A 23815-nucleotide genomic window follows, 5' to 3' on the forward strand; every position below is an offset into this window, starting at 1 on the left:
ACTAAGGTCAGGTACAGTGGCTCACACCTGTAATCCCAGAACTTTGGGAGGCCAGGGTGGGCCGACCACAAACTGAGGCCGACCACTTGGGCCGACCACAAACTGAGGCCAGGAGTGAGACCAGCCTGGCCAACACTGAAACCCTGTCTCTACTAAAAATACAAAAATTAGCTGGGCATGGTGGTGCATGCCTGTAATCCCAGCTACTCAAGAAGTGAGATGAGAGAATCGTCTGAGCCAGGGAGGTAAAGGTTGCAGTGAGTCAAGATTGCACTCTGAAATAAATAAATAAATAAAAATCTACTAAATTTCACTAAGCAGAAGGTTAGCAACTTGACCTAATATGTGCTAGGTTGGTAGGTTTTACTATTCCATGACAACTCCTACAGCTTTCACCTCTCACTGCATAATTTCAAATCCTGACCTTCCACATCTGGTTTTTTTTTTTTTTTTTTTTTTGATACAGAATCTTACTCTGTCACCCCAGGCCGCAGTGCAATGGTGTGATCTCGGCTCACTATAACCTCCGCTTCCCAGGTTCAAATGATTCTCCTGCCTCAGCCTCCCAAATAGCTGTGATTACAGGCGGGTGCCACCATGCCGGGTAATTTTTGTATTTTCAGTAAAGACGGGGTTTCACCATGTTGGGCAGGCTAGTCTGAAACTCCTGACCTCAGGTGATCTGCCCACCTGACCTTGTGATCCACCTGCCTCAGCCTCCCAAAGTGCTAGAATTACAGGCCTAAGCCACCTCGCCCCACCCACATGAAGTCATTTTAAGTAAATGCAACCTCTGAAAAAATGAATACAAGCTATGTATTTGTGAGTAGGAAACTATTTAAGAAGTGAAGTTCTGTTTGCTGCATACAAGCTTCAGGACTCTCTACAGTCAGTGTGTCTGTTTTTCTCTCTCTCTCCCACTCTCCCACACTTCATCTTTCTGTCTCTATATTTATATGGTTTAATTCTGGCATTTCAGTTTCCCTCTTGCTCACATCCTAACGCAGTCCAGAAGTTATCAATCCCCACTCCAGAGGTCTGGTAGCAAGTCCTATGAATGACAGCAACCTGTGGCTCCTGCTCCACAGAGATGAGCTAATTAGCAGAGAGCCCATTGTCCTTGGAAGGTAAGGCTCCTGGGGCCTTACCTCCCCGCCCACACCTGAGCAAATGAGCACAACGCACTATCACATTATAGGCTTCCACATCCCCCTTCCCTGTGAGTAGAATGACTCCGAGGTCTGTCAACTCCAGAGGTGAGGAAGGGACTCCTTGACCCTGAACCCTCTGTCTTGCCCCGCTACTGCTTCCTTTTGTAGCTTTCCCTATCATTACTCTGAAACACCCTGTGAAAATCGTTCTAAACTCTGCATAGCCTAAAGTCCTTCTCTAAAGCTCCACTATCTTAGGGTTTATAATCAAACCTTGAGGTCAAGCCACATCCAGCATTGACACTTATGCGTCACGGGTCTTTCCCTGTATTTCTTCCTGTGAAGACCCGTGGCTGCTGCCTTCTGTGGCAAGATAGAATGGAGAGGACTTTTTCCCCTAACATCGTTGCTGATTGTCCACCAGCCCTAAATCCCTCTGAGGATTAGACCACAGCCTCTAAACAATCGTTAAGTGGCCATTTTCCAAGGAAACATGGCAACTGGCTCCAGTCAAGGAGAATGGGAAATCCTTGAGTTTTGGAACCAGATAGGCTTGGAATAAATCCCAAATCAGCCAGCTCTTTTCTGTGGCAGACTGCTTACCATTTACTAAGCCTTGGTTTTCCTATCTGTAAATGAGGATAATAATTCCTACCTCCTGAGACATTTGTGAAAATCAAATGAGCTACTCCCCTAAGGAAAACCCAGCACTGGGACTCCCCTTCTTTACTCATGTGACACATCCCCAGTTCTCATCTCAGCCCCACAGCCAAAACCACCAGATTAGCCATGACCCCGTGTCATTTAGTCACTAAACTTCGGATGCATCTTAAAATCTCAAAGCATAAAGATTGTATTTCTGATATACTCCTTCCTTTCTATGAAAAGCAGTTTTGGCCAGGCACAGCAACTCATACCTGTAATCCCAGCACTTTGGGAGGCTGAGGTGGGTGGATCACTTGAGGTCAGGAATTGGAGGCCAGCCTAGCTAAAATGGTGAAACTTCATCTCTACTAAAAAATACAAAAATTAGCCAGGTGTGGTGGCGGGTGCCTGTAGTACCAGCTACTCAGGAGGCTGAGACGGGAGAATTGCTTGAACCCAGGAGATGGAGGTTGCAGTGAGCCAAGATAGCACCACTGCACTCCAGCTTGGGTGACAGAATGAGACTCCAACTCAAAAAAAAAAAAAGTTTGGAAACTACTTTAAGGACATACTATGAGCAGCCAATCCAAGCAAAGAAAAAAGAGTACCTTGATCTCTGTTAATTACACAGTCTATAACTTCAGTAAAATACACAGAGACAGACACAGACAAACCTTCCTGCTTTCTTTGGTGCCTGCTTACCTTCCTTGTTTAATAATGGCCAAGATTCGTAAGATCTTTAAGACCCTCAGGAACACTCTCCCTCACTTTCGCCAAGATAAGAAAAAGGCCCAGAGAGCTTAAGTGACCTCTCCAAAGTGGCACAGCTAGTTAATGATATACAGTTGTGTGACTTTAGTACACAGTGGTTAAGCCTCCATGTGAACCCCAGCCCCCCCCAGGTTACCTGAAGCTGCAGTGGTGGGGACACTGGCCGGTGGTGGCTGAGAGGGCCCGCTGCTCTCAGTCATGAGGCACGGATCGCTGCCATTGTTCTCTCTCTTGACAAGTAGCTCAGTTGTATTGGGCAGTGGGATGGGGTGGCTGATGCCCAATTCCTCCTCCTGGGCCTGCTGCCTTCTCAGGGCCACCTGGAAGCACAGGACAAGTCATCCTCCAGCACTCCAGAATCAGCTTTGCCAAAAGCACAGAAGCCCCACCCATCCCAGACACCATGATTCACTAGCTCTGGAGGTGAGGTCTGAAAATCTCCCATTTCTTCTTAAAGCCACCCAGGTAGCTATGATGTGCACAGCTGAGAAACAGTTCTGAGCCAGAGTATTTGGCCCACAGCAGGTGCTCAAAAAATGCTTGTTGCCAGACATGGTGGCATAGGCCTGGAATCCCAGCTACTTAGGAAGCTGAGGAAGGAGAATCACTTAAGCCCAGGAGTTTGAGACTGTAGTGAGCTATGATCATGCCACTGCACTCCAGCCTGGGAGACAGAGCAAGACTCTGTCTCTTAACAAACTTGTTAAACAAATGATTGTGTAGAATAAGATTGGATAGGGAGGATCAGGAAAAAACTATAGTCAGCCAGGCAGAGGAGTACAAACTGAAGAACAGAGGAGGTCAGAAGCACTGACAGATTACAAAGGAAAATGGGATCATTCACGCCTTCATTCCACAAACGTATAAAAGGCCACTGTACTAACCACAGGGACCAGTAAGAGTAGATTGGATTCTACATTACTCACTGTTTAAAAAGTGAAAAAAGGCCAGGAGTGTTGGTTCACCTGTAATCCCAGCACTTTGGGAGGCGGAGGCGGGCCAATCACCTGAGGTCAGGAGTTCGAGACTGGCCTGGCCAACATGGCGAAACCCCGTCTCTATGCAAAAAAAAAAAATACAAAATACAAAAACGAGCGGGTGTGGTGGCGCACCTGTAGTCTCAGCTACTCTAGAGGCTGAGGCAGGAGAATCACTTGAACCTAGGAGGCAGAGGTTGCAATGAGCCGAGATCGCGCCACTGCACTCCAGCCTGGACAACAAAGCAAGACTTGCCTCAAAAAAAAAAAAAAACAGCGAAATGGCTGGGCACAGTGGCTCACACCTGTAATTCCAGCACTTTGGAAGGCTGAGGCGGGTAGATCACGAGGTCAGGAGTTCAAGACCAGGATGGCCAACATGGCAAAACCCCATCTCCAAAATTACAAAAATTAGCTGGGCATGGTGGCAGATGCCTGTAATCCCAGCTATTCACGAGTTCGAGGTGGGAGAATCGCTTGACCCCAGGAGGCGGAGGTTGCAGTGAGCCAAGATCGCGCCATCGCACTCCAGCCTGGGCAACAAGAGTAAGATTCCGTCCCCCACAAAAAAAAAGCAAAATAGGAGGCAAATAAACATGCAACTACAACACAAGACAAATTGTGATAAACACCAAGAGTGTTACACACTCAGTGTGTACACAGTACACAGAAGAAAGTGGTACACAGAAGAAAGAGTGGTACACAGAAGAAAGTCCCTTTCACTCCTACAGAAGAAAGTCAGAGAGAGAAATGTCTTTAACATGTAAAAATCAGCCAGAGGAAGTATTTAGACAGAGCCTTGAAGAATAGGATGAGGAGGACTTGGACAGGCAAGGATGAAGGGGCAGAACATTCTGGAAAAATCTGGAACAGGGTGGGCAGGAAAGTCAGGGGCTGCTTGGGAAAGCCTGAAGAGCCCTGTTTCCTGGGGTGGAGGGACCATGTGGGAGAAGCAGTGGGGAAAGAGGCTGGAATCTAGTGTTGAAGTCCCTGAAGGAGGAAGAGGCTGAAGGCAGGGAGAAAGGGAGAAGACAGGTCTGTAATATTCCAGGCAGGCAAGAAGGAAAGAGAGCCAGAACAGGGGACTGGAAAGGACCTTACATACTCAAGAAGCTCTTCGTGATTGCTCTTCAATTTATCTTATTTGAAATAACATTGTTAAAGATTGAAAAAAAAGGGGCTGGTGCGGTGGCTTACGCCTGTAATCCCAGCATTTTGGGACCCCAAGGTGGGCAGATCACAAGGTCAGGAGTTCCAGACCAGCCTGGACAATATAGTGAAACCCCATCTCAATTAAAAATACAAAAAAAAATTTAGCTGGGCAAGGGGGCTGGCGCCTGTAGTCCCAGCTACTCGGGAAACTGAGGCAGGACAGTCACTTGAACCCGAGAGGCAGAGGTTGCAGTGAGCCGAGACTGCACTATTGCACTCCACCCTGAGTGACAGGGTAAGACTCTGTCTCAAAATAAAATAAAAAAAACAAGATTGAAAAAAGGCCAGGTTCAGTAGCTCATGTGTATAACCCCAGCACTTTGGGAAGCCAAGGCAGGTGGATCACCTGAGGTCAGGAATTCGAGACCAGCCTGACCAATATAGAGAAACCCCGCCTCTACTAAAAATACAAAAATTACCCAGAGTGGCGTGTACCTGTAATCCCAGCTATTGGGTGGCTGAGACAGAATTGCTTGAACCCAAGAGGCAGAGATTGCAGTGAGCCAAAATCGCGCCACTGCACTCCAGCCTGGGCAACACAGCAAGATTCCATCTCAAAAAAAAAAATTTGAAAAAGAGAGGTTTAAAGAAAATAAATTGCATTTTTGGTTACTACATGTAACAAAGACTTTCTGCTGAAACTGACTAAGGTAATGGTGCTCATGAAACAACAGTGAAGCACCTGCATCTCAGAGCTGCCCAAACAGAAGCCAAAGGTGAAATCAAACATTTGATTAAAAACACAACTACAGGCCAGGAGCAGTGGCTCACGCCTGTAATCCCAGCACTTTGGGAGGCTGAGGCAGGCAGATCACTAGGTCAGGAGTTTGAGACCAGCCTGGCCAATGTGGCAAAACCCTGTCTCTACTAAAAATACAAAAACTAGCCGGGTGCGGTGGCATGCACCTGTAATCCCAGCCACTCATGCGGCTGAGGCAAAAGAATCACTTGAACCCAGGAGGCAAAGGTTGTTGTGAACTGAGATCACACCACTGTACCCCAGCCTGGGCAACAGAGGAATACTCTGTCTCAAAAACAAAACAAGAACAAAAAAACAAAACCCACAACTTATATTTGCAGTAGGAAAACCACAGTCCAAACTCATAGCTGATCGATTAATTGGGAAGTAACTTTTCCTCATAACCAAAAAAAGTCTTCAACTTAGAAAAATTAACCTTAAGTAATCAATTACTTAAGATTAAGTAATTAAGCTCAAATCTTGGATTTTCTATTACTAACCAAGAGGCTTAGAAAGAGAACATCAATGAATCTGACCAGAAACAAGTTTTAAACCCCTGCAAACCTCTGAGGTATGTCGGGGGATACTCACATCCTTACTTAAACAAACCCACCCGATACATACCCAAAACGCACAGGGTATCTACTCCATACACTTAGGATCTCTCTCAACGTTTAAAGAAAAGGGAATAACAATCAATTAAAAATCCAACTATGTAATTATTTTAGAATCATACATAAGATCAGTTGCAAGCTATATAAAAATGACTAAAAGGTAGTTGTTTTATGGATTTTTAAGGATTCATCTGAAACACTACACACCTTCTGCTGTAGAAAATACTTAAGTTTCCCATTCTAAGTGACCTTGAGTTGCTTTTGTTTTTAACGGTGTAAGCAGCCTCCTCTACTAATAAAGTTTATTCAAAATTAACTCCTCTACAAGAATATTTTTACTACATTTTGAGAAATCCCCCAACGATGTTCTCCACACTAAATATTTAAGCCGATGACTAAATGTTATTTTTCTACCCAGAGTATAATTTAAAAGTCCATTAATTTTTTTCAGTATGCTCATTGTGATGCATTTTACTGCCACACCAAGTGTATTATTTTCATCTACTATAAATTAAGCTTAAAAAAAAATGAAGAAATTGAGCCAATGTCTATTTTCAAGACTGCTCTCACCATCTGTGAAGCCAAAATACTTTTAGTATAAAGCACATTTTTAAAAATCTGATGTATTATATAAAAAGCATATAACCTTCAGGTATTTGTTTTCAATGGAGGATATTTACACGTTCCTAATCAAAAGTAGCACATCGTTAGCAAACATTTCGTTATCTTTTCATTTTAAATAACCTGTCTTAAAAAGATGAAACAACTTTTAACTGGAAATAATGTGGATTACTGCCTTATAAAAATCCTTTTAGAATACTAACGACATTAAGTTTCCATTAAAATGCTAAATTACTAGCCGACTTATGAAGCTTTAAAAAAAAAAAAAAAAAACACGGACGGACAAAATCCCTAGCGCACTTTTTTCCACCTGCGCATATTTTTAAAAATTCTTAAGCATGCTTTAAAACATATTCAAAGAAATTTGCACTTCAATAACTTCGATCGATAATGCAAATTTTAAAATGTTAATAAAATTTCCAGAGTTCTCAAAATGGCTAAGGCGCTTAGCCCCCATCCACTCGGGGGGGAAGACAAAAAGTGCGCCAGGCGCACGGGGAAGACCACGCAACTCTGCGTCCATTGCAGCGACTTTTCCAGAAAGACAGACAAGGCTTCCCGACAGGTTACCCGGGTAAGCAGCAGCCCGGCCGAGTCTCCCTTTCCCGCTAACCGAGCGGACAGTGCTGGCGCCCTCCAAGATCCTTTCTAATTTAAGTTCAACTCAGCAAGGAGGCAGAGTCAGGGATTCTGGGGATGCTCGAGGAAATCGAACCCCGAAACCTTCAGCTCTCAAAGCACGGCCGGAGATCTTGGGACCCCGGAGCGGAGAGAATCCCGCAATTCTTCGCTGGGAGAGCTGAGTTAAGAGATCCCAGGGATCCCTTGGAAGCGAACCCCTTCCCCACCCTCATCTTGGAGGGCGGGGGCAAAGATCCTTAAGACTCTTCTAGCGCAGCGAACCCTGCCAACTCTGCTAGAGTTGGCTCTGGGACCGCGGGGAAGCCCATAGGGGCGAACCCTGAAATTCTCTGTCCTGAGAGCAGGATCAGGGATCCCAGAGACCCTCGAGCAGAGGAAACCCCCGCAACTCTCTTCAGCCGCGCTAGAGATACCATGGATTCCCATAGAGGAGAACTCCGCAACTCAGCCGAAAGGCAGGGTCAGAGATCATGGGGAACCCGGAGCCGAGCGCGGCAGGCGGGATCAGAGACGCGTCTCTGGCCCTTCCAGACCCGCGCCGTGGCATGGCCGAGAGCCCAGGACACCAAGCGCTGCGGCCGTCAGCGAGTACCGCCGCGTCTCTCCACAACCCAGGCCCCGCGTGGCGACGGCCATGCCCGGGGGACTTCATCCAAAAAAACTCCGGCTCCGCCAAGTTCGGTGGCTCACGCCTGTAATCCCAGCACTTTGAGGGGCCGAGGCGGGTGGATCACCTGAGATCAGGAATTCGAGACCATCCTGGCCAACATGGTGAAACCCGCTCTCTACTAAAAATACAAAAATTAGCCGGGCGTGGTGGCGAGCACCTGAAGTCCCTGCTACTCGGGAGGCTGAGACAGAAGAATTGCTTGAACCCGGGAGGCGGAGGTTGCAGTGAGCGGAGATCGCGCTACTGCACTCCAGCCTGGGACACCAAGCAAGACTCCGTGCCAAAAAACAAAAACAAAAAACTAACGCTGAACTCCGGCCCCCGGACGCCCGCACTCACCTGCGCGGCCATCACGCGCTGCCTCTCGGCGATCAAGTTGCACTTCTTGCACTGGCAGTCCCGCCACATGCAGAAGCGCTTGTGGCCCTTGAGCGGCGACGCGTAGCCGTGGTTCCTGCAGCGTGCGCACTTGGGCAGCCGCGGGGACTTCTTGCTCGCGGCGCCCAGGCCCGACGCCCCGGAGCCGGAGCCGGAGCCGGAGCCGGAGCCGGAGCCGGAGCCAGAGCCAGAGCCGGAGCCGCCGCCCGCACCCACCAGCGCCCCAGCTGCTTTGCCACAGCCCCCGGCTTTGCCCTGCGGCGGTGCTCCAGGGGCGTGGGGGGATTCCGACGGTGTAGAGGGCTTGCTGAATGCCTCGTCGTTGGGCATGGTGACCCTAGAAGAAGCGCGAGCACTCTGGCCGCCTCTCTCGCCTAGAGACCGCCGCGAGGGACGAACCCGAACGACGGCTAGGCTCCCGACGAGTAGGCGTAGGAGAGGTGTACGCTACAGCCCGAGGTGCAGCTGGAGTGGCGGGGTCGGGACACGCCACGCCCGAGGTGGTGGGGGGTTGTGCCTTTTATTTTGGCGCGCGCGCGCGCAACTCAGAACTTTTGGATACTTTTCAGAACATTCCCGGGACTGCCAGTGAGAGCGCGTGGCCACGCCCACCTCCCCCCGACTCCAGCCACCACTCTCCAGCCGCTTGCAAGCTTGTACCGGCTGCAAGCATCCAGGGCGTGGCTGCAGGGTCCCTCCAAGCGCACGGAGAGGTACACAGCGGACTAGGAATCGCGTGGTACCCCTCCCCCAGCCCTCGGAGGCGCCAAGACCCAGTTGCCAAAGCACGTGGTACCGAGGAAACTGGGGTCCCGAGGTCTACAGCAGAGTCGTGTTTGCTGCGGGGGTCTTCTAGCCCCCTTTCCCCCAAACAGACGCACCAAATTCGATAGAGCTGACCTTGGCAGTAGCCAAGTCAGAAAAAAATTTTTTTTTCTCTCGCTTAAGAGAATTAAATAGGAGATAGAAAGTCTGAGAAATTTATACGGCAAATAAGATTTGCCCTATTTATACGGCAAAAAATATCCTCAGTGTGTGGGGCACAAGCACGCCAAAAATGTCAAAGGTTGGCACTTTCTGTTCTCCGTTTATCCGTTCCTACACCTGTGTTCATTTGCTCACAAGACTTCGCTCCAGATAACTTTAAGATCTACTGTTCCAGCCCGTGTTCCCGTTCACTTCAGGTGCATATAGCTTCTTGCCTGTGAGGGCCACTTAAACTTAGACTCTGTGGGAACGGGAAACTCAAACAATGATAATATTTTTTTAAATGAGGTTTTGGGGGGTGGTTACACAGATGTAGAAATTTATCAAAACTAATTTTACACTTCATATCTCTGCATTTTACTGTATGACTTTATACCTCTTAAAAAAAAAAAAAGCCCGGATCTTACAGCCTGTGCCAGGGTCCTCATCCTGAACTCCCGCCCCGGACATGCCTGTCTCCTCTCTGCACCTGCGCAACAAATCTATCCCTAAGGCCTGCTGAGCAGTTCTTCCTACTCACCCACGTGCCCCCTAAAGTCAGCCCTTCATCTCAAGTCTGAATCTCCGCCGTAGCTTCCAGCTGGTTATCTCCATGTCTTAGTCTTCCAGTATATTCTACGCACACAGCAGGGGGCCCCAGCAGGGCCTTGCTATTGTTTTCCACGTTAACAAGTTAAAGACCCCAGGGTGGGCCTTAATGCACTTTGAATGCTCCTTCTCTTCCACCAGCACTGGCACTCACCTTCAGGATTCTGGGAACTCCAAACCTAGGGGATTAGTTCTCCAAAGAGGCGTGGTCACCCTGTTCGACTTCTCATCAAAGTGATTGTACTGTGGCCACCTCTTTCAGCAGTTTGGTGTTTTCAGCACTGAGTTCTGAAATCCTCTAATCGGCCTTTGGAGCTCTAATTCTGAGGCCCCTCTTACAGGTCCTTTCCCACAATTTGGAATTTCTCCATTAGATTCTCTGTCTGAAAATTACTTCCGAAAGAAACCAAAAATTACACAGCACCTCACACTCTACCTGTGAAACCAGTGAAGCTCTGCTCCTGACGGGCTAGGATGCAACCATCCATCCCATTCTGGAACCTTATAAATGATAACCACTATTTTGTTCAAAATATCTCATTCCTCTTAAATCTTTGATTAAAACATGAATGTCAAGGCTGGACGAGATGACTCATGCCTGTAATCCCAGCACTTTGGGAGGCCGAGGCTGGCGGATCATGAGGTCAGGAGTTCAAGACCAGCCTGGCCAATATAGTGAAACCTCGTCTTTTCTAAAAATACAAAAATTAGCTGGGCGTGGTGGGAGGTGCCTGTAATCCCAGCTACCCGGGAGGCTGAGGCAGGAGAATCACTTGAACTCAGGAGGCAGAGGTTGCAGTAAGCCAAGACCACACCATTGCACTCTAGCCTGGAAACAGAGTGAGACTCAGTCTCAAAAAAAAAAAAACAACAAAAAAAAAACCCACGCATGTCAATTTCTATTATCCAATATTCATATTCTTTTTCCGTATTTATATTTTTTATTTATTTAATTTTTAGAGAAGAGTCTTGCTCTGTTGCCCAGGCTAGAGTGCAGTGGCACAGTCACAGCTCACTGCAGCCTCCAACTTCTGGGCTCAAGGGATCTCCTGCCTTAACCTTCTAAGTAGCTGGGACTAGAGGCACATGCCACCACACCAAGCTAATTTTTAAATTTTTTTATAAAGACGAGAGCTCACTATGTTACTCAGGCTGGTCTCAAACTCTTGGCGTCAAGTGATTCTTCTGCCTCCACCCCCCAAAGCACTGAGATTTATAGGTGTGAGCCACCATGCCTGACCCATATTTATATTTTAATACATAAAATGGAGTTGAATCATTCCCAAGGTGCTGTCCAGATTTAGAAACTGAAGTAGATGCAGGAAGAAGCAGCTGTCAAATCCCAAATTACAGGGAATATACATTCATTCTTTATAAGCATCCTATTACTGGAATCTGTGAAGGAGGAATTAAACCCACAGAAAATTCTGGGCTAGGAATCTGTGTGATCAAAATATTAAAACATAAAATGTTGTCATGAAGTAAATGTTGTGATGAAGCCTAATACAGATTTTATTCACAAACCACAAAAGAGGTACCAGACGGGAGACCATCAAAAATAGAGATGGGCCCTGCGCAGTAGCTCACGCCTGTAATTTTTGCACTTTGGGAGGCCAAGGTGGGCAGGTCAGGAGTTCAAGAGCAGCCTGGCCAAACCCTACTCTACTAAAAATACAGAATTAGCTGGGCGTGGTGGCTCACACCTGTAATCCCAGCTACTCAAGAAGCGAGGTAGGACAATCACTCGAACCCAGGAGGCAGAGATTGCAGTGAGCCAAGATCATGCCACTGCACTCCAGCCTGGGCAAAAAGAGCGAAACATCTGTAATCCCAGCACTTTGTGAGGCCGAGGCAAGCTGAGGTCAAAAGTTTGAGGCCAGCCTGGCCAACATGGTGAAACCTTGTCTCTACTAAAATACAAAAATTAGCCAGGTGGGATGGTGGGCGCCTGTAATCCCAGCTACTTGGGAGACTGAGGCTAGAGAATCGCTTGAACCCTGGAGGTAGAGGTTGCTGTGAGCCTAGATCACACCACCACACTCCAGCAACAGAGCAAGACTCCGTCTCAAAAAAATAAAAAGCGACAGGAAGGCCTCAAGAATGAACAAATTTGTACTGGATATTTCGAGTAGCCCAGCTTTATTGTCTCCTTTCTCCCCTCTCCATTTCCAGACACGGAAGCCATAAAGATGATGATGCAGATCTGTATTTACTGACTTAGAAATATATCCAAGTCTTATTGGTAAGTGAGGGGAGGGGCGGTTCTAAAACATGTCAGGGTTATGCAAAGACCAACAGCAAAAGTGGGCTGGGCACAGTGGCTCATTCCTGTAATCCTAGCACTTTGGGAGGCCGAGATGGGTAGATCGCCTGAGTTCAGGAGTTCAAGACCAGCCTGGGCAGTGCAGTGAAACCCCGTCTCTACAAAAATACAAAAAATTAGCCAGGTATGGCGGCCTGCACCTGTAATCCCAGCTTCTGAGGAGGCTGAGGCAGGAAAATTGCTTGAACCCGGGAGGCAGAGGTTGCAGTAAGCCAAGATCACACCACTGCACTCCAGCCTGGGCCACAGAGCGAGACTCCATCTCCAAAAAAAAAAAAAAAAAGCAAAAGTAATAAAAGGAAAAAACTGACAAACTGGACTTCACCAAAATTAAAAACTTTTGTGTCTTCAAAAGATACCATTAAGAAAATGAAAATATGGCCGGGCGCAGTGGCTCACACCTGTAATCCCAGCACTTTGGGAGGCTGAGGCAGGCAGCTCACGTGATGTCAGGAGTTAGAGACTAGCCTGGGCTACTTGGCGAAACTCCATCTCTACTAAAAATACAAAAATTAGTGGGGCATGGTGGTAGGTGCCTGTAATCCCAGCTACTCCAGGGGCTGAGGCAGGAGAATCGCTTGAACCTGGGAGATGGAAGTTGCAGGGAGCCAAGATCTTGCCACTGCACACTACAGAGCAAGACTCCAGCTCAAAAGATAAAGAAAAGGAAAAAGAAAATGAAAATATAAGCCAAAACATTTTCTCACAAGACTGTGAGAAAATATTTTTAAATCATATATATGATCATCATATATCTGATTTGTATCCAGAATATATAAACAGCTCTTACATTTAATAATGAAAAGACAACCCAATTGAAAAAATGGGCAAAGTATTTCAATATGGCCAGGCACGGTGGCTTACACCTGTAATCCCAGCACTTTGGAATGCTGAGGCAGGAGGATCTCTTGAACCCAGGAGTTCAATATAGGGAGACCCCATCTCTGCAAAAAAAAATTAAATATAGGGAGACCCCAGCCTAGGCAATATAGGGAGACCCCATCTCTGCAAAAAAATTTAAAATTTAGCCAAGTGTAGTAGCGTGCATCTGTAGTCCCAGCTACTTGGGAGGCTGAAGTGGGAGGATCACTTGACCCTGGGAGGCTGCGGTGAGCTAAGATGCCACCACTGTGCTCCAGTCTGGGAGACAGAGTGAAACCCTGCTGAACAAAAGATCTGAATAGACATTTTATCAAAGAAAATATTTAGATAGCCAGGCCGGGCATGGTGGCTCAAGCCTGTAATCCTAGCACTTTGGGAGGCCAAGGCGGGCAAATCATGAGGTCAGGAGTTCAAGACCAGCCTGGCCAACATGGTGAGACCCCATCTCTACTAAAAATACAAAAATTAGCTGGGCATGGTGGCAGGCACCTGTAATCCCTGCTACTCAGGAAGCTGTGGCAGAAGAATCACTTGAATCTGGGAGGCAGAGGTGGCAGTGAGCCAAGACTGTGCCATTGCACTACACAGTCTGGGTGACAGAGTGAGACTCTGTCTCAAAAAAAAGAGAAAAAAAGAAAAGAAAAGATTCAAATAGCCAAAAGATGTTCAGTATTTTTACTCACTAGAGAAATATAAATAAGAAACATAATAAGCTATTGTTTCACCCTCACTAGGATAGCTATAATCAAGAAGATAGACGATAGGAAGTATTGAGGAGGATGTGAAGAAACTAGAACTCTCACATATTGCTGATGGGAATGTAAAATTTTACAGTCATTTTGGAAAACTTAACAAATGACCCAATAATTTCAATACTAGGTCTCTTCCTCAGAGAAATGAAAACATATGCCCATACAAAGACTTGTAGATGAAAATGTATAGCAGCATTTTTTTTTTTTTGAGGCAGAGTCTTGCTCTGTTGCCCAGGCTGGAGTGCAGTGGCACAATCTCGGATCACTTCAACCTCTGCCTCCCGGGTTCAAGCAATTCTCCCTGTCTCAGCCTCCCAAGTAGCTGGGATTACAGGCACCTGCCACCACACCCAACAAATTTTTGTATTTTTTAGTAGAGACAGGGTTTTGCCATGTTGGTCAGGCTGGTCTTGAACGCCTGACCTCAGGTGAGCCGTCCACCTTGGCCTCCCGAAGTGCTGGGATTACAGGCATGAGCCACCGCACCTGGCCCAGCATTATTTATTTTAAACAATTCAAATGTCCATCAACAGGTGAAGGAATGAACAAACTGTGATATATCCATACCAATGGAACATTATTCAGCCATCAAAGGGAATGAAGTAATGATACATACTACACCATGGATGAACCTTGAAAACATTGTGCTATGTAGAAGAACCAGATTCAAAAGACTACCCATGATATAACCTCATTTACTTGAAATATTCACAACAGGTAAATCAATAGAAACAGAAATTAGATTAGCAGTTGCCAGGGACCAGAGGTAGATACTGGGAGTAACTGCAAATGCATATAAAATATCCTCCTGAAAGCCAGACGTGGTGGCTTATGCCTGTTATCCCAGCTACTTGGGAGGCTGAGGCGGGAGGATGGCTTGAGCCCAGGAGTTTGAGGCTCCAGTGAGCTATGATCACACCCGTTGCTGTGAGAGAGTGAGACCCCATCTTCAAAAATAAATAAATAAATAAATATATTTTAGGGTAATGAAATGATCTAAAATTGAATTGTAGCAACGGTTTCGAAACCGTACATTTACTAAAATTATTTGTATGATTAAAACAAATGAATTTCATGGTGTATAAATTATACCTCAAGGAAGCTATTTAAATGTTTTAATTAAGAAACAAAAGAAAACTACCCATAATGTACAGTATAGTTTCACTGTATTTTTTTTCATTGTTGAAATATAAACTAATGCATGTTTATATCTGCTTAAGCAGGTTATTTAATTTTCCCTGTGTGATAGGATTATGGATGGTATTCTCCTACTTTACTATGTGTTTGTGTTTTTGTTTTTGTTTTTGACACGGAGTCTTGCTCTGTCACCCAGACTGGAATCTGGTGGCAGGATCTCGGCTCACTGCAACCTCTAATTCCGGAGTTCAAGTGATTCTCATGTCTCAGCCTCCCCAGTAGCTGGGACTGCAGATGCCCGCCACCACACCCGACCAATTTTTTTTTATTTTTAGTAGAGATGGGGTTTCACCATATTGGCCAGGATGATCTGGAACTCCAGGTCTCAAGTGATCTGCCTGCCTCAGCCTCTCAAATTGTGGGATTACAGGTGTGAGCCACCACACCCGGCCTATCTGATATTTTTTTTTAACAATTAGCAGGCATTACTTTCACTGTTGGAATAAAACAATACATTGTTTTATTGGTGAAGCAGTATAGCGTATTGATTAAATGCATAGCTTTGGATCCCAGCTCTGTGACCTTAGGCTCCTTAACCGCTCTGTGACTCAGTCTCCTCACCTCTAAAAAAGGGTTAATACTAATGCCTACTTCAAAGGGTTGCTGGGAAGACTAAAATAATTAATACTTGTGGAGTGCTGAGAAGAGTAAGTGACACAGTAACATGTTGTTATTGTTGTTGTTATTTCCTGATTGGAAAGAAAAAAGAGTAGAGAGAAAGCAGAATATACACACGTACACCTTCCACATATTGGAAGAAACTGTGGGGAGGGAAAGCTACAGAAGGCACCGATGATCAGTTCCGTCTACTTTTCATTTTGTCCACGGAAAGCTGTTTTTGTCCAAGGTCTTGGACAACAGGTACCAAGGGAAACTTCTCTGTGGTGCCTCTGACCATGTATACAAAGTGAGATACCATATATGTAAGGAGTACAGCTGTGTGTGATCAGTGTCCCAGTTGATTCCATCTCATACAAGGTCCTCCTCCACTAAATGCTACTGCTCCTACCAGCAGGGAGAAGGGGCAAGTGGGACTGCTAGGACCCGAAGTGTTTAGTGGAGGAGGACTTTGTATGAGATGGAAGACTGAACTGTAGTCACACAGGATTTGAGAGGGCCGAGAGGAGAAAACAAGACATTCTAGGTCGTGGGAACAACAGATGGAAGGCTGGGCACTGGGAGTGTGCCTGTAGGTTGGGGGAGAGGGCACAGACATGCCAGTCTGGAACAGAGGAGTCAAGCTGGAGCCCAGCGGAGATAAGGTTAGAAAGATAGCATGGCACCTTGCCTGCCAGTGAGGAATTTGGCTTCTATCCTATAGGCAAATTGAGAGTGATGGAGGCCTTTGTCCTTGAGGTGTTTGAGGAATAAAAGTGTAAGTGTGGGTTCTGCCAATCACTGCCTGATTGGAACAAACCAGTTGGCAGCATCTTTGAGATTTCTGTCCTTACACAGGGCCACTATCAGGGATTAGAGATGTTTGTAAAATGCCCAGATGTTTGTTCTACGCCTGCCACATAGAAATTTATGGATCATCGATGGTAGCTGACACTGACTGTAGTAGTTTGGATTGGAGGAACCTGAGAGCAGATAGTGCTGGCGTGGATCTAGTTGTTCCTTCAGAAAGACGGCTATGTTTGAGGTTGCCGCAGTGAAACCTAATTACCAACACTTTGCTCCGTGCATCTGAGTTCCCACCAACATCCATGCAGACAGACAAAGGCGGTCAAGGATTCTGTGTATCTTAGGTAGAAATACAGGCCTCAAAATCAGATTGCCTGTGTTGGAGTCCCAGTTCTGCTATGTACCAGCCATATGCCTGTGGGCAAGTCACTTGCCCTCTTTGTGCCCCCCGTTTCCTATCTGAAAATTGGGAAGAACTGTTGTGACGATGCAATAATTGATGTATGTAACGAGCTTAAAACAGTGCCCGCGAGAGAATAAAGACTGTCCAAGTGTGAGCTCTTACTGTTTTATAATTGTGTAAGAGGAATTTTGAAGCACAAATCGAGGGGAGCTAGGAGGTAGGTTTTAGGATCTGAGCAGTTTGCTATTCTTCCCAAATAAGGTGTTCTCAACAATGTTAGTAATTAGAAGCCCAGCTTGGAACCTGGAAGTAAATGACAAAGCCTCTAGATGGTAAACATTTGTCACAAGCACAGCATCCTGATGTTATCTGAGCATCCAGAGCCAGTCTCAGGCTATTAGGATGATGAGGGCACATCATAAGGTACCCTCATCTTATAATAAGGTGGCACATTATTGGCAGCACACTGGCAGGCTAGCAAAAGGGAGGGCTGATGAGAGGGGACAGCATAGTCACCAAACAGGGAAGCCCGGTCTGTGTTACTCAGGGCTGGCGCTATCACTGCTTTATAAGACTATACACTGATTGGTTTTCACAAGTAATGCCTGTAAGAGTTATCAAAAGAGTATGTCATGTTCATTTCATTACTCTTTTTTTAAGGGTGTGAATATTTTAGATTTTTTTCCCCAGTGAAAATTGTTGAAATAGTTTTGACATGTAAAAGAAAAAGTTTGTCATTTAGAAAAAGCACTGAACATAATGCAGGTTAAATAAAGTAATTCAAAGAAAATGCATTCAAAATCCAGGGTAATTAAGATATTTATTTTTAAGATAATTGTAGATGACTTTTCAGTATTAACTGCTGTTTTAAAACAATCAGGAGACTGACTCACATTAACCTAAAGAAAAAAAATGGTTTACCATCTTTTTTTTTTTTTTGTAGAATCAATTGCTTAAAACTTCAAGAAGAGGGCCGGGCTCAGTGGCTCAGGCCTGTAATTCCAGCACTTTGGGTGGCTGAAGCGGATGGATCACTTGCAGTCAGGAGTTCCAGACCAGCCTGGCCAAAGTGGTGAAACCTCTTTACTAAAAATACAAAAAATTGCCAGGCACGGTGGCTCATGCCTGCCATCCCAGCACTCTTGAGAGGCCAAGGTGGGTGGATCACTTGAGGTCAGGAGTTTAAGACCAGTCTGGCCAACATGGTAAAACTCTGTCTCTACTAAAAATAAAAAAAAATTATCCGGGTGTGGTGGTGTGAGCCTGTAATCCCATCTACTCAGAAGGCTGAGGCAGGAGAATCACTTGAACCAGGGAGGTGGAGGTTGCAGTGAGCCGAGATCAAGCCACTGCATTCCAGCCTGGGCGACAGAGCAAGACTCCATCTCAAAAAAAAAAAAGGAAACAAAAAATTAGCCGGGGATGGTAGCATACACATGTAATCCCAGCTCCTCGGGAAGCTGACAGGAGAATCACTTGAACCTGGGAGGCAAAGGTTGCAGTGAGCCAAGATTATGTCTGGGCAACAGAGCAAGACTTCATCTCACAAAAACAAAAACAAAAACCTTCAAGAAGAAATCTGCTTTTAAAAACATCTATTTTGCGGCTGGGCCATGTGGCTCAAGCCTGTAATCTCAACACCATGGGAGGCTGGGGCAGGCGGATCGCTTGAGCCCAGGAGTTTGAGATGAACCTAGGTAACATGAAGAAACCCTGTCTCTACAAAAAATAGAAAAATTAGTCAAGCATGGTGGTGCACACCTGTAGTCCAGCTACTCTGGAGACTGAGGTGGGAGGATCACCTGAGCCTGGGGAGGTCGAGCATGCAGTGAGCTGAGATTGTGCCACTGCACTCCAGCCTGGCAATAGAATGAGACATTGTCTAAAAAAAAAAAAAATCTATTTTGCAAAGTTGAATTTCATGGGGGATAAACTAGCAATATACATGTACTGCTTGAAATTTGTGAAGAGAAAACAAATGTCAAATTGCTATATTCTATTTTTTTGTTGTTGGTGAGATGGAGTCTCCCTCTGTTGCCCAGGCTGGAGTGCAATGGCTCCATCTTGCTCACTACTATCTCCACCTCCTGGGTTCAAGCAATTCTCCTGCCTCAGCCTCCAGAGTAGCTGGCTTACAGCCATGCACCACCACACTCTGCTAATTTTTGAATTTTTTAGTAGACGCGAGGTTTCACCATGTTGTTCGGGCTGGTCCTGACCTCCTGACCTCAGGTGATTTGCTAACCTTGGCCTCCCAAAGCACTGGGATACAGGTGTGAGCCACCACTCCTGGCCTGCTTTATTAGATTTTAACTTATTTTAAACAACTATTTTTTTATTTTTTTGAGATGGAGTCTCGCTCTGTCACACAGACTGGAGTGCAGTGGCACGATCTTGGCTCACTGCAATCTCTACCTCCTAGGTACAAGCAATTCTCCTGCCTCAGCCTCTCAAGTAGCTGGGACTACAGGTGAGAGCCACCACTCCTGGCGAATTTTTGTATTTTTAGTAGATTTGGGGTTTCACCATATTGGCCAGGATGGTCTCCTTGTCTTGACCTCATGATCCATCCGCCTCAGCCTCCAAAAGTATTGGGATTACAGGCATAAGCCACCAAACCCGGCCCAACTACTTTTTAAAAAGGAGATGACTGCTTTTTGAATTTAACAATCCACCCCAAATTACTGTCTATTTAAATACTTTCTTATACGATAAACTGAGACTATCTCAGCTTTCCTTTGCCTTCTGCTAAAAAGACACTTAAAAGATAATAGAGGAAACAGTGAAAACAAATACCGAAATAAAATTTCATTTAAGAGTTTCAAGATGAATTGGAAGTTAAAATGTATATCGCCAAAAGTGCTCAGAAACATCCTCTATTGGGTTCAATAGCCACTATCTTGCTGATTTTTCAGCTTGCCAACAAAATAAAAAGTCAAACAGATTAGCATATGGATACTGCTAGGATAAATAACAATGGAAGTGTACCTGTACTTGTATCATAGGTCACTTACATAAGGTAGAGAGTTGGGAATAGTAGAATGAATATTTTGTGACTGATTCAAAGTTTAACAATTGAAACCCTAAGTAGACACATATGCAGGCTATTATGTATTTTATCGAGCTTTTTTTTTTTTTTTTTCAAAGAAGTCCTTGTTAGGTTTCTGCTTTACCAACTATTGGAGAAAACTACACTGTTTTAGAGATACATTATAGAAACAAAAATTCACCTAACTTCGGAAGAAAGATGAGCCAAGAGGCAGAGTCTCACTCTGTCAACCACGCTGGAGTGCAGTGGCATGATCTTGGCTCACTGCAACCTCCACCTCCAGGGTTCAAGTGATTCTCCTGCCTCAGCCTCCCAAGTAGCTGGGACTACAGGCACGCCACCACAGCTAATTTTTGTATTTTTGGTAGAGACACGGTTTTGCCATGTTGCCCAGGCTGCTTTTGAACACCTGATCTCAAGTGATCCATCCGCCTCGGCCTCCCAATGCAGTGCTTGTGTGTTTCTGTATGACAACTGATATGCCAGAGTTGATTATATGATTATTGTCACAGTCATCTGCTGCGACTTAAAGGGTCAAAATTACCTTTAGCCCACCATGACTTCAGGTACACTGATAAAAAGCATATTCCTGGCCCTTGGAAAATAAGGAAAACGAGTGAACTATTTCACCATAGAAAAAACTTAGCAACAGTTCAAGAGGTGTTGCTAGTCATTGCTAAACCATTAGTGCAAGATTCATTGCTAAAGGTTTCATTAAGGATGTTAATGAGTTTAGACGGGAAAAACACAGGATTGGAGCCGGACCGGAGGCTTCCTGGAAGACTCGAGCTTCCAGGAGAGCAGTTTCCAGATTTATGTACCATATCAAGGAGTAGTAAACATATAGACTAGAATTAGATCTTCCAAGGAAGGGGTGGGTCTCATGATGGGGACATTCACACAGGCCCGACTCTACCCTTGCCATTTCACCCCGGAGTGCCCTGTTCCCTGTCCCCCAACGTTCCTTGCAGACTTACATCGTCCTACTTTCATAGGCTAAGGAGGAATACAAAGCCTTCCCTTTGTTTCCAGGATTCTAACAGAAACAAAACTGGGTTTTTTTTCTTTTTAATTTATCACTATTTATAAATACTAATAAAAGCTGCAGACAATCACAGAAGAGATAATCACAGAGTGCCATGAATTGACACCCTCGGGCCTGCAAAGTGTTACCTCCTGTTCTTCCTGAAAATCCCAAAAAGAATCCTCCTTGCCTGGAACTTTACAAGACGGCAGCTGCCCGGGCCATGTGGACTCGCCCCACGTGACTGGAGCCAACTTCCTGCAGCTCTGGCGCTGGGGAGAGGTGGTCCTCGGGCCTGCTCCCCGCTGATTGACAGGGAGTGTCTGTTCTCCCGCCCACACTGTGAGGTCAAACGGCTCTCCACGTGCGAAAATACAGAGGTAACTGATAACTCTCATGGGGGAGGGAATGAAGGTGGGGAAATGGAGCTGGAGCGCGGCGGCAGAGAGGAGGAGGGGGAAGGGAGAAGAGAGGAAGGAAGAAGACTGGGAGCGGGTGAGGGGTGGGCCATGAGCCAGTAGTGCGGGGTGTGGGGGTGGAGGGTAAGAACATCTTTGCACCTGGAGAGTAATGGAATATTTGAATTAGGCGTGTCAGATGAAATACGTAAATATTGCATGGGATATATACTTTTAAAAAGTATCTCTTGTTGGCGGGGGGTGGTGGCTCATGCCTGTAATCCTAGCATTTTGGGAGGCCGAGGTGGGCGGATCACAAGGTCAGGAGATCTAGACCGTCCTGGCTAACCCGTCTCTACTAAAAACACAAAAAGTTAACCGGGCTTGGTGGCACACACCTCTAGTCCTAGCTACTCGTGAGGCTGAGGCAGCAGAATCATTTGAACCTGGAAGGCGGAGGTTGCAGTGAAACGAGATTGTGCGAGTGTACTCCAGCCTGGGCGATAGAGAGAGAATCCGTCTCCCCCCCGCAAAAAATAAAAAAAACAAAAAGTATCCCTTGTTTACCTAAAATTCAAATTTAGGTGGCTGTTCTGCATTTTTATTTCTAAATCTGGCAATCCTACCATTTCCCCCAAGGATTCATTTAGAAACAGAAAAAAGGCCAGGTGCCAGGATTACAGGCTCAAAATCCTGTAATCCCAGCACTTTGGGAGGCCGAGGTGGGTGGATCACTTGAGGTCAGGAGTTCGAGACCAGCCTAGCCAACATGGTAAAATCCCATCTCTACTAAAAATAGAAAAAGGATCCAGGCAGAGTGGTGCCCACCTGTAGTCCCAGCTACTTGGGAGGCTGAGGCAGGAGAATCGCTTGAACCCGGAGGCAGAGGTTGCAGTGAGCTGAGATCTTGCCACTGCACTCCAGCTCTGGGCTACAGAGTGAGAGTCCGTCTAAATAAATAAATAAATAAATAAATAAATAAAAAGCCTAGGCAACTTAGCAACTTAGCAAGCAAGACCCCCATCTCTACCAAAAAAAAAAAAAAAAAAAGCTGGGCATGGGTGCGATCGGTTGAGCCCTGGAGGTCTAGGCTGTAGGCGATAGAGTAAGACCCTGTCTCTAAAACAAGCAATAATTGAAAAGCAGGAGAAAAAAAGATCCTTTATACCAGTAGTCTATAAGCCACAGCCACTTCCACCAAATCCGCCTACCTTCTGTGTTTGTATGGGCTGCAGCAAAGAAGTGAGTTTTAATTTTTTTTTTTTTTGAAGGCACTGTCTTGCTCTATTGCCCAGTCTGGAGTGCAGTGGTGTGATCATGTCTCACAGCAGCCTCAGCCACCCCGGCTCAAACAGTTCTCCCACCTCAGCCTCTAGAGTAACTGGTACTAGACGGGCATCCCACCACACTTGGCTCATTTTTTGGGGTGATAGACATGATGTCTAAATATGTTGCCCAGGCTAATATAGAACTCCTGAGCTCAAACAATCCTCCTTCATTGGCCTCCCAGTGCTGGGATCACAGGCATGATCTATTGTGTGTGTCCTGCTGAGTTTTCCTTTTTTTTTTTTTTGAGACAGGGTCTCACTCTGTCGCTCAGGCTGGAATGCAGTGGCACAATCACTGCTCACTGCAGCCGCCACCTCCTCCTGGGTTCGAGTGATTCTCCCACCTCAGCCTACCCCAGTCACTGGGACTACAGGCTCACGCCACCACACCCAGCTACTTTTTGTATTTTTTGGTAGACAAGGGGCTTCACCATGTTGGCCAGGCTGGCCTCGAGTTTTACATTTTTGTTGTTGTTGAGATGGAGTCTCGCTCTGTCACCAGGCTGTAGTGCAGTGGCGTGATCTCGGCTCACTGCAACCTCAGCCTCCTGGATTCAAGCAATTCTCCTGCCTCAGCCTCCCAAGTAGCTGGGACTACAGGTGGGCACCACCACACCCAGCTAATTTTTTTTTGTATTTTTATTAGAGATAGGGGTTTCACCATGTTGGCCAGGATGGTCTCGATCTCCTGACCTGGGGATCCACCTGCCCACTTCGGCCTCCCAAAGTGCTGGGATTACAAGTGTGAGCCACCGCGCCTGGCCAAGTTTTACATTTTTAATGGTTGAATGAAAGTCAAAAGTAAACTAGTTTGTGACACATGAAAATGGTATGAAATTCAAATTTCATGTATAAAATGTTATTGGAACGTAGCAACACTCATCCCATTCCTGTAGTTTAGTTACTTGGGAGATACAAGGGCAGTTGGACATTCAGTGTTCAATAGTTGCAACAGGGACTAGATGACCCACAAATCCTAAAATTAAAAAAAAAAAAGTATAAGCCCTTTATGAAACAGTACATGACCCCTGCTGTAAACTTCCCTTTTTTTTTTTTTTTT

General features: G+C 45.8%; 1 protein-coding gene and 1 long non-coding RNA gene across 2 annotated transcripts in view; one reads left to right on the top strand and one right to left on the bottom strand.

Annotated features, from left to right (window-relative positions):
- The window catches only part of DMRT1 (doublesex and mab-3 related transcription factor 1), a 123175-nt gene extending 114283 nt beyond the window's left edge, over positions 1-8892 (bottom strand). The window contains exons 1-2 of the mRNA XM_012454480.2: positions 8382-8892; positions 2704-2887 (exon numbers count right to left, since the gene is read on the bottom strand). Coding sequence (XP_012309903.2) covers positions 2704-2887; positions 8382-8750 — 553 coding nt within the window. The 5' untranslated portion in view covers positions 8751-8892. The remainder of the gene's footprint in view (positions 1-2703; positions 2888-8381) is intronic.
- A 12441-nt stretch (positions 8893-21333) lies between these two features.
- LOC135268624 (uncharacterized) overlaps positions 21334-23815 on the top strand; it is a 72149-nt gene continuing 69667 nt past the window's right edge. The window contains exon 1 of the long non-coding RNA XR_010336920.1: positions 21334-21409. This is a non-coding gene — a long non-coding RNA (uncharacterized LOC135268624). The remainder of the gene's footprint in view (positions 21410-23815) is intronic.

Source organism: Aotus nancymaae, unplaced genomic scaffold (assembly GCF_030222135.1).
Source record: "Aotus nancymaae isolate 86718 unplaced genomic scaffold, 86718_ANA_hifiasm-v0.15.2.pri h1tg000041l, whole genome shotgun sequence".
Classification (NCBI taxonomy): domain Eukaryota; kingdom Metazoa; phylum Chordata; class Mammalia; order Primates; family Aotidae; genus Aotus; species Aotus nancymaae.